Source organism: Arachis ipaensis, chromosome B10, assembly GCF_059453495.1.
Source record: "Arachis ipaensis isolate K30076 ecotype BB chromosome B10, ASM5945349v1, whole genome shotgun sequence".
NCBI lineage: Eukaryota > Viridiplantae > Streptophyta > Magnoliopsida > Fabales > Fabaceae > Arachis > Arachis ipaensis.
Window position 1 is genome coordinate 107,107,584 of NC_142435.1, and position 11,063 is coordinate 107,118,646.

Genomic DNA, 11,063 nt, shown 5'->3' on the forward strand with positions numbered 1-11,063 from the left:
TGTTAGTGGAATTAATATGGCTCCAAGCAGACCACAAAAAGTAGTGCAAATGGTGGAACCTGTAGAAGATGATGGTGGTGGTGGTGGTGATGTTGATGATTTGAAGAAGAATGTTGTGAGAGCCTTGCCATTTTTCAAATTATTGAGCTATGCTGACGTAATAGATTGGATTCTGATGAGTTTGGGAATGGTGGGTTCGATTGTGCATGGAATGGCTCTTCCTGTTGGATACCTCTTGTTAGGAAAAGCTCTTAATGCTTTTGGGAACAATATTCATGACCAAGATGCCATGGTTAAAGCTCTTAAACAGGTATGTATACACATGACAAAAATTATTCTCAAGTGTATATTATATGGTACGAAAATGATATGAACAAACTCATTTCGTAAGAAAAGTATGTAATTTGTTTATTTTCTTACTTTTCTTTTTTTTAATAGCATTAAATAATTAACGTGAAAAGCAAAGTGATATGTTTCATTGCCATACTTATTATTTTAGATACCTCCTATATGTTTTACTTAATATATCAACAATAATGATAAAGAAACTTATAAGAATGGGTTTGACTGTTTGAGCAATAGACATAGCATTCTTTTTTATAGCAATTATGCTAGTTAACGAAAAAAAAAAAAAAAAGCCAACTTCAGTTAATAAATAAAAAAAGTTCAATACCCATTTAAATTATCTTTTCTTGAGATTACTTTTTTATTTTTTTTCTTCTTTCTCCCAACACCCCACTTTCATTTATCATCATAAATTACTACCTCTATCAGAAACCACTATCTTCGATGCCGCCAATCATTGACCACTGCTGGCCATCACTGTCGTTGGAGACCATTGTCGGCCACTTTCACATCCAAAAACCTGTCTAAAATCCTAAATTCTAAAGGTAGCTTAAACATTAATTTCTAAATTCTAAATCCTAAATTAAATCTAAAATTTTAAATTTTAAATACTAAATTTTAATTTTTTATTTAAATTTTGAATATTTTTATTTTTTTTAATTTTAAAAATTTTTTTTTATTGAGAATTTTATCTACTTCGTTGGCTAAAAATTTCAAGTTGATGTATCACTGTCTCTCCTAACATATAAAATTAACTATGGCAAACAATTTAGCTAAATTCGTGGATGCAAGTTTGTTAGTTTTGGTATAAGTTTAGACTTTAGAGAGACACATATGTGTGCTCATGATTTAATTACATATTGTTATTATTTTATTTTATTTTTAACTCTTTAATTATATAATAGCATTTTTTAACTTTTCTTACCGATAAGACGAGCTTTACACACTAAATATGGTTTTGGTCCCAAAAATTTAGTGTTATAATCAAAATTGTCCCTCATCTAATTTTTTATTTAGAATCGTCCTTAACGTTTTTTTTCGTATTAAAATCGTCTTTTTTATTTAAATTTTTAATTTAATTCCTAAACTACTCCTGCTTTAAAAAAAGGGGTAAGTATTGTTTTGGTCCCTAACGTTGAGGTTGAAAATCGAAACCATCCCACATCTAATTTTCGATTTAGAATCATCCTTAATATTTTTTTTCGTATTAAAATCGTCCTTTTTAATTTTTTGGACAAAAATACCCCCAATACTACCAACACAATTACCTTCTCAACGCGTGTGGGGGGAGGGGAAAGGACGCGGGGTGGAGTTCTTGCTTTCTTTTTTTTGCTTTCTGTTTCTGCTTCTTAGTTTGGTGTTATTTGGTGTTGTTGCTGTTGTTTTGTGTTCTTGGTGTTGGTATTGGTGTTGGTGTTGGTGTTGGTGTTAGTATTAGTGTTGGTGTTGGTGGTGGTGGTGGTGGTGCTAGTGATGGTGGTGGTGTTGGTGTTGGTTGTGGCGGTGGTGTTAGTGTTGGTGGTGGTAGTGGTGGAGGAAGTAATTGTGTTGGTAGTGGTGAGGGTATTTTTGTCCAAAAAAAAATTAAAAATGACAATTTTAATACGAAAAAAACGTTAAGGACGATTCTAAATCGAAAATTAGATGAGGGACGGTTTCGATTTTCAGCCTTAACGTTAGGGACCAAAACAATACTTATCCCTTTTTTTAAAGCAGGAGTAGTTTAGGAATTAAATTAAAAATTTAAATAAAAAGGACGATTTTAATACGAAAAAAAACGTTAAGGACGATTTTAAATCGAAAATTAGACGATGGACGATTTTGATTCTGGCGCAAAACTTTTGGGACCAAAACCATACTTATCCCTAATTATGTAATTGAAAAAAAAAAATCTAAATCCATCTATGAATTATTATTGTTAAATTCAGTTGTTGTTTACTGGGGGCTGTTTTCTTGAATTCAGGTTGTTCCGTACGTGTGGTACATGGCCATCGCCACATTCCCTGCTGGGATACTTGGTATATGTTTTTTTTTTATACTAATCAAATATATATACTAATTATCATTTTATCTTTATACATTTCTTGTTAAGTAAGAAATGCTATATTTTATACTAATTATTTAAATCTTAATTTATTATTTATTATATTTATAAATTTAGAATTTTAATTTTAAAGATTTAAAATATAAAATTTAAAGTGTAGGATGTTTTATTTTTTTTAGTTTTATCTTTATATAATTAAATCTATTTATTTGGGAGATATGTTTGTGGTTAGATCAAGTGAGACGAATCCGTTTATAATCTAGCCTAACTTGATTCGTTAATAATCCAAAAAATATAAAAATAATAAAATCAACTAATTAGATAAAATTTGATCAATTTAAAAAAAAAAAAAAAACTCTCAAACCAAAGCCAAACTTGTTATATACACCATCTACAATTTTTTTTTTCCAAACTTTAAAAATTTTGAATTAGAGAATTAAATGATGTGTGATATTCTCTTGTGAAAATGTTATGATATTATTTATGGCATGCTCTACCATCATTAGTAATTAAAAATATATAACCTTTCCTATCTAATCGGCTAAAAATCAATATAATATATTGATAAAATTTAGAAAAAAAAGAAGAAATAAGTTATTGATATTTTATTATAAAATAAATTTATCTCTTACTAAATTAAAATATAAATAAGTTCCTGAACTTTTGTAAATAAAGACATATAATTTTTAGTGATAGTTGAATCTAATACAGAGAGGCTTGTGTGTTTACCATTTACAAAAATCAATGACCTATTTGCAGTTAAATTTAGTGAATGACTTATTTGATTTTGAAATAAAAGGTTATTGACGTATTTGTAGTTTAAAAGAAACCTTAGTTATGGATAGGTTTAGCATATCGGATAGGGCCTCATGGTATAAAATCTAATAATAGAATAAAACATAATGATATAATATCTAATAATTTAGTAATATTATATAATCTTATCCTTTATTTATAAATAATCTTTAACAATAAGTAAATATTAACTAGAAATAATTATTATTTTGTAACTCATCATGTTATTTGGTTAAATTATTATTTTTAATTAATTTTCATTTATTAAAATACTTTTATTTTATTTTATTTTATTTACTGATTATTATTAAAAAAGTGTCCTTATTAAATTTAGTATTTATTATTGTTATTTAAATTTTAAAGAAAATTTACCAAAAACTTTAAAGAGCATAGTCCTTATACACATTCACCCACATATACTCGAACAAAACTCAGTTAAGTTTTATAGATTCTGAATTTTTACTCGATCTTTAAATTGGTTCCTAAATTTTAATTGTCTCAATTTATATTCTAAATTTTTATTTCATGACTCACGTTAGTCCATCGAATATCATATATATCGTTAAAGTTTGAAAAGATTATTGGTCTCATTCATTAAGAAAACAAACAAACAAAACAAAGGAACGTTAAACTGCCTTTTGTCATTACGACCAGGTTACATATTTTAAGCTTAGTTTGATTCAATTATGATAATGTCTTATATTAATTGAATAGTTATCACTTTTAGAATGATTATTCAATAGTTTTACATATATATGAGCAATGAGAATTATCTAGTTCAATAAAAAAAAAGGAGAACAATTATATGGAGTATAATTTTTCAATATATAGGTTAGATTGAATAGTTTAACAAAATTTAAGTGGCTAAATTAAATCACTTGCAATGATAATATTTCAGTGATATTTGGATAAACCGTACTATATATGACACATGATATTATTATCTACGTCAATATAATACGTGTTACTTATTATTATATTATCACTTTTTTATTCGTCGTCAATTTTTAATATATGACATTGATTGTTTACATCAGTATGTCAAGTCAACAAGCCATTAACCAAAAATATTAAGCAAATTAAGTAACACATAAAGTGAAAATTTGAGATCTAATTTGAGGTAATTAAAAATGCAATAATGACCGATTTGAAACTTAAGCGAAAATTTAGGAACAAGGCTTAACAAAATTCATGCAATTTTAAAAGTACTTGTTATGAAAATAATAATTTTAAAAAAATATAAGATACCAATATATTATCTGTCAATTTATTATTAATAATAATTAATTATTATATTTTAATTATAATAAATATTAACATGTATAAGGAGATACATTTACAAAAATACTTTTATTAGATATAGCTATAAAAAAATATTTTTATTAGACACATTCACGAAGATATTTCTATTAAATATAACTATAAATAAGAGTTGGCGAAGTTAGTAGAATTTTTGTTGGTTAGATTGTTTTTTGTATAGTGATATATGGAGAATGGATCCTATTCATTTTTTTTTTTAATAATTGAGGGAGTAAAGTGTGATCTCTCACCATTGGTTTTATAAGTAGGACCAAGAATAAATATGAAAGAGAGAGTAATAGAGGATTAAAGATCACACTTTACACTCTCAATTTTTTTTAACAATCGAAAAAATTCTGTGATATATGAGAAAATTTAAATTTACATTTAAACGACTGAGACACATATTAATTAGAAATGAAAAGGAATAAAGTTTTTCCCTATATTAGGTTGCGTGTGATATAGATACCGTTGTGAAAGATAGAGTTTATTTATTCAATAAATATGGGACCCTTATGAGATTTACATTATAAGCACAAATTTTAATTATTATCATCACCTTTTCTAGCACAGATATCACTACATCAGCTGGTTTACCACGTTAACCATTAATGTATTAACAAGTAACAACTAAAGATTTGAAGAGCAAACATGTTAAAAGACATAGCAGCCAAGTGTTCATAACCAGACCCCAAAAAAGAAAAAAAGAAAAGAAAGGAAAGTGATCATAAGATCCAAACAATATATATTGTAAGAGAAACACTACATCTGTGATTCAACAAGCTGCATTAAGCTTTGAGTATTTGTGAAGTTTACTTCACCGTGATGAGATTGAAACTTTGGCAGAGATTGGATGTTGGATGTATACAAGCGAAAGGCAGTTATCACGCCTAAGAATAGCATATCTAAAAGCAGTTCTTAGCCAAGAGATAGGAGCATTTGATACAGAACTAACAAGTGGAAAAGTCATTAGTGGAATAAGCAAACACATGAGTGTCATACAAGATGCCATTGGTGAGAAGGTTAGACTCACCTTTTCCCTCCCACATCATTAAATCACATCATTTTTTTATGACTGAAGTTCACATGTTAATTTTCTTACTCACAGTTGGGTCACTTTACCTCAAGCTGTTCAACATTCTTTTCCGGAATTGTGATTGCTGCCATATGCTGTTGGGAAGTGTCACTCTTGTGTTTAGTGGTTGTACCCCTTATTCTTATGATTGGAGCAACTTACACCAAGAAAATGAACACCATTTCAACGACCAAAATGTTTTTCCATTCTGAAGCTACAGCTATGATAGAGCAGGTATACATGTACACAAGTCTAGTGTCACATAGATGAATCAAATAACAAAAATGATATTTGTATACCAAAATTAGCCACCAATGTATTTGTGTATAAATACATGTGTGGTTTAATTTATTTTCAATGTGTATTTATTTATATTCCAATATGTATTTTATACTTGTGGCTGACTTTGGTGGCTGATTTTGGTGTACACGTAGTATATCATATAGTGATATAGTAAGTCATTGATAAATAAGATAGCAAACTGAAGTTGTTTGTATTGATGTTGCAGACAATATCACACATAAAAACAGTATATGCTTTTGTGGGAGAGAGTTCTGCAATCAAATCCTTCAGAGAGAATATGGAGAAACAGTTCCAAATAAGCAAAGGGGAGGCGCTTGTGAAGGGAGTTGGAACAGGGATGTTTCAAACCGTAAGTTTCTGTTCCTGGGCTCTCATTGTATGGGTTGGAGCCGTTGTCGTGACAGCCGGTAGAGCGAAGGGAGGAAACATTATAGCTGCAGTGATGAGCATCCTCTTTGGTGCCATGTAAGGAAGAAACATTTGGAATGGTGTAAAAGGGTTGAATATCATGTGACAAAACTCTCCTTTGTGAATTGCAGATCCATCACTTACGCGGCACCAGACATGCAAATATTCAACCAGGCAAAAGCAGCAGGATATGAAGTTTTCCAAGTGATACAAAGAAAGCCTTTAATAAGCAACGAAGCACAAGGGAGGAAGGTTACCGAGATCACAGGCGACATTGAGCTGAGGGATGTATACTTTACCTACCCATCTCGACCGGAGAAACCTATCCTTCAAGGACTATCCTTGTCAATTCCAGCAGGAAGGACAGTAGCTCTAGTTGGTAGCAGTGGTTGCGGAAAAAGCACTGTTATTTCCCTGGTTAACAGATTCTATGACCCTGCTAGAGGTTAGTATTATGAATTTTTCACTATTCTTTGTTGTTGGCAGAATATAGTTATAGTACTTTCTTCTATTCTGTTTATTTTGTTACATAATTCATTCTAATACTAGACTAATGCATTGCTTGCAAAAATGCTATATATTATGACAGCCTTGAATTAAAATCTTGCAAAGAAAGTGGATGTGTAAACTGTATGCAAAAGGGTGATGCCACATCTAACGTTTTCTAATACCTTTCCAGGAGAAGTTTTTATTGATGGTCACAATATCAAGGATCTTGATCTGAAGTTCCTTCGGAGTAATATAGGGCTCGTTTCCCAAGAACCGTCACTGTTTGCAGGCACCATCAAGGATAACTTGAAAGTGGGGAAAATGGATGCAGATGATCAAGAGATACAGAAGGCAGCTGAAATGTCAAATGCACACACTTTTGTATCACAGCTGCCGAATCAGTACTTAACAGAGGTAATCTTATAATGAAATCAATGCCTTGTTTGATTTCCCTTTCATTGAATGAATTTACATACTTTATACACATCATATTCTGATATAATTCAATTCCATAAACAAGGGAAGAGGGAGAGAAAGATAAGAACTAATAGTGATTTAAATTCATACAATAAAAGTGGGAAGAACTTAGCTCTTTGATTTGGGCATAGTTCCTTTCAGTTTTGGAGTTTGGCAGATGAAATTCTTAGTAATGTTTTGTTGTCTGCTAGCAACATAACTATTTTGTTGGTGCCAGGTAGGACAAAGGGGAGTTCAATTATCAGGAGGCCAGAAACAGAGAATTGCAATAGCAAGAGCCATTCTTAAGAATCCTCCCATCCTTTTGCTTGATGAGGCAACTAGCGCCCTTGACACCGAGTCAGAAAAGCTGGTTCAAGAAGCACTTGAAACAGCCATGCAGGGAAGGACTGTCATCTTGATTGCACACAGACTCTCAACAGTTGTAAACGCAGATATGATTGCTGTAGTAGAGAACGGACAAGTTGTAGAAACAGGCACACACCAGAATTTGCTCGACAAAAGCGATTTCTATAGGGCATTATATAGCATGCAGAACCTTGAAGCAGCTCCTGAATCCAGGTAATCAGCCATTTAATGTTCAGTTTTACGCATGTCATTAACCAAAGAGTGGCAAATGACGAAATCTAACCGGTTTTAATTACTCACTGGATAGCACCACAATTTCCAAAAGTAAGAGTACCCACCAAGGAGATTCTACTGATGAAGCTAAACTCTCGGAGAAGCAAAAAGAGACTCAAATAAATCCCATGGAGGATTCTGAGCTAAAGGGACAGGAGACAAGAAAAAGAAATATATTTTTCAGAATCTGGTTTGGTCTGAAACCGAGGGAGCTGGCAAAGATTGCTTTTGGCTCAGCCGCAGCAGCTTTCTCTGGTGTGTCGAAGCCAGTTTTCGGGTACTGCATCATCACTATTGGAGTTGCATACTTCGATCCCGATGCAAAAAGGAAGGTTGGCTATTATTCAGCCTTCTTCTCTGCAATAGGGTTGCTTTCATTACTCAGTAACACAATCCAGCATTACTTCTATGGAGTAGTCGGAGAAAAGGCCATGGAGAATTTCAGACATGCTCTATATAAAGGTATCAGATATCACAATTAACCTAATTTCTCTCTCAATGGCAGTCAATAATAATCCTTTCAAGCTCTGCAGGTGTGCTCCGTAACGAAGTAGGCTGGTTTGATAGATCTGATAACACGGTTGGTTCATTAACTTCGCGAATCATCAGTGACACTGCCCTGGTCAAAATCATAATTGCTGATCGGATGGCTGTGATTGTGCAATGCATTTCCTCCATATTGATAGCAACAGGTGTGAGCATGTATGTCGACTGGAGAATGGCTTTGGTAGCTTGGGCTGTGATGCCTTGCCACTTCATAGGCGGTCTCATTCAAGCAAAGTCTGCCAAAGGCTTTTCAGGTGACTATGCTGCTTCCCATTCTGAGCTTGTTGCTCTTGCATCTGAGTCTGCAGCCAACATAAGGACTATAGCGTCATTTTGCCATGAAGAACATGTAATCATGAAAGCAAAGACATCTCAGGAAATTCCAATGAGAAAGTACAGGAATGAAAGCATCAAATACGGGATCGTTCAAGGCTTCTCCCTTTGCTTGTGGAACATTGCACATGCTGTTGCTCTGTGGTATACAACAATTCTAGTTGAAAGACGTCAAGCCACCTTTAAAAATGGAATACGAGCATACCAAATCTTTTCTCTCACTGTTCCCTCTATCACAGAATTATATACACTGATCCCAACTGTCATCTCAGCTATCAATGTACTAACCCCAGCATTCCAAACGCTTGATCGGAAAACTGAAATCGAACCAGATACACAGGATGATTCCCAACCGGAGAGGATCCTAGGAGAAGTTGAATTTGAACATGTAAAATTCAACTACCCTTCAAGACCTGCAGTCACTGTTCTGGACAACTTCAGTTTACAAATTGAAGCTGGATCAAAGGTGGCTTTTGTAGGACCGAGTGGTGCGGGAAAATCCTCTGTTTTGGCCCTTATACTAAGATTTTATGATCCAAGGGCAGGAAAGGTATCAATTGATGGGAGAGATATACGGGGATATAATCTAAGATGGCTAAGGACTCAAATAGGGCTAGTACAACAAGAACCACTTCTTTTTAACTGCTCTATAAGAGACAACATTTGCTATGGACACAATGGGGCTTCTGAAAGTGAAATAGTGGAGGTTGCCAGAGAAGCAAACATACATGAATTTGTAAGTAACCTACCAGATGGATATAACACTGTTGTTGGGGAAAAAGGGTGCCAGCTTTCAGGAGGTCAAAAGCAAAGAATAGCCATTGCCAGAACCTTGCTAAAGAAGCCTGCAATTTTACTCCTAGATGAAGCAACAAGTGCTCTTGATGCTGAGTCGGAAAGAACTATTGTGAGCGCTTTAAAAGCAATAAATCTCAAGGAGGACAGTGGCTTGTGTTCAAGGACTACCCAGATTACGGTAGCTCACAGGCTTTCCACAGTAATAAATTCGGATACCATAATTGTCATGGACAAGGGTAAGATTGTAGAGATGGGATCCCACTCAACCCTAATAACAACTGGAGAAGGACTCTATTCGAGGTTATTCAAGCTACAGAGCTTTGATGAATCCTCGTAAGTTATATACATATCTAGTGTCTATAACAGCAAAAAGTACCTGTGTCACTTCATGAAATTATATTTTCTTCTCTGATGTAATAAAAGTACAGTTAGAATAAATGCCAAAAAAATAATTCACTGGCATGAAATAGATCGTAGCGGGATGTATCACAGCAAGTTTTTGGTTCTCTACAACTCAAGGAAGATACCATCAATTGTCTTGAGTTTTTCTGTCTCCTCCTCACTGGCAATACCAGAATCAACAAAACACAACTGAAATAAACAGGACCATCAATCCTAATGATTTATTGGTGCAACACAATTATACATTTCTGTTGAAAGAAGAAAGACATGGTATTGTCGCTTCTTCAATGTATACATTCCTCTTTTTTATAGTTTCTGCCATTCAACTTTCTTCCTAAGTGATCTTTCAAGAGTAGCCGTACTCTACATGTTAGATACTTCATAAAATCAGCAAATTTACATGCCTTCAGCCATAGCCATAAAATTTTGATTTAATTTGGAATTTCCAATTCTTGAATCACCAAATCAAATGAAATTCAAATATATTTATTGTATAATGATTAAAATTGGAGACCCAAATTATATAAATTTTAAAAGTCACATTTTTTTCATCAAAAAACAAACCAACTTCCAATACTATTAGATAATATAATTTCTTAACAATTATAATACCATCCAAACTAATTTCTATATTAATAAATTAGACCACAAATAGAATAAAATTCTAATATTCTCCCACTTGGTCTCACATTTGTTACATCTAGCTTGTGATTACAAACTATGTCCAAACAATTAGGACAAATTACACAAATCATAGCAGTAAGTCCTCATTAATAGAGTATTACCTTCTATGTATTACGATGTAACAACTCCTAATTGAATAAACATTCAATGCTTATTTTAGGTCCTTCACTAAATTTTATTTGTTATTCTCAATCATGTATGCACATATATACTAACCAAATGAGAAACAAATAATAATAAGAATTTCATGTCCAAATATGTTATATAATACAACATAAATCATAAAAGTGACATTACAAAACAAAAACCCATACTAGTAACATGATCTTTAAACAATCCTGGTAGCATTAGGGATGGCAAAAACCTTTAGTGGGGCGAGTATCCGTGGGATTTACCCACCGGAGGCAGATATGGGAGGCTTTCTGTGCCAGCGGGGACGAAGGG

The 11,063-nt window shown here is 32.7% G+C and overlaps 1 protein-coding gene across 2 annotated transcripts; it reads left to right on the forward strand.

The window, feature by feature from the left end:
- LOC107624445 (ABC transporter B family member 19-like) lies at positions 1–10,000 on the forward strand. 2 transcript variants are annotated; one of them, XM_016326939.3, is made up of 10 exons: positions 1–310; positions 2,309–2,363; positions 5,330–5,505; positions 5,592–5,792; positions 6,067–6,326; positions 6,401–6,714; positions 6,949–7,172; positions 7,453–7,796; positions 7,891–8,318; positions 8,390–10,000. In XM_016326939.3, exons 1-10 carry the CDS (start codon positions 17–19, stop codon positions 9,868–9,870), a joined length of 3,777 nt encoding a protein of 1,258 aa, XP_016182425.1. In that variant the 5' UTR covers positions 1–16; the 3' UTR covers positions 9,871–10,000. The 2 variants fall into 2 exon arrangements, with proteins under 2 accessions (XP_016182425.1, XP_088365401.1); XM_088509275.1 differs by lacking the exons at positions 1–310; positions 2,309–2,363 and having other exon boundaries at positions 5,364–5,497.
- Positions 10,001–11,063: the final 1,063 nt, after the last annotated feature.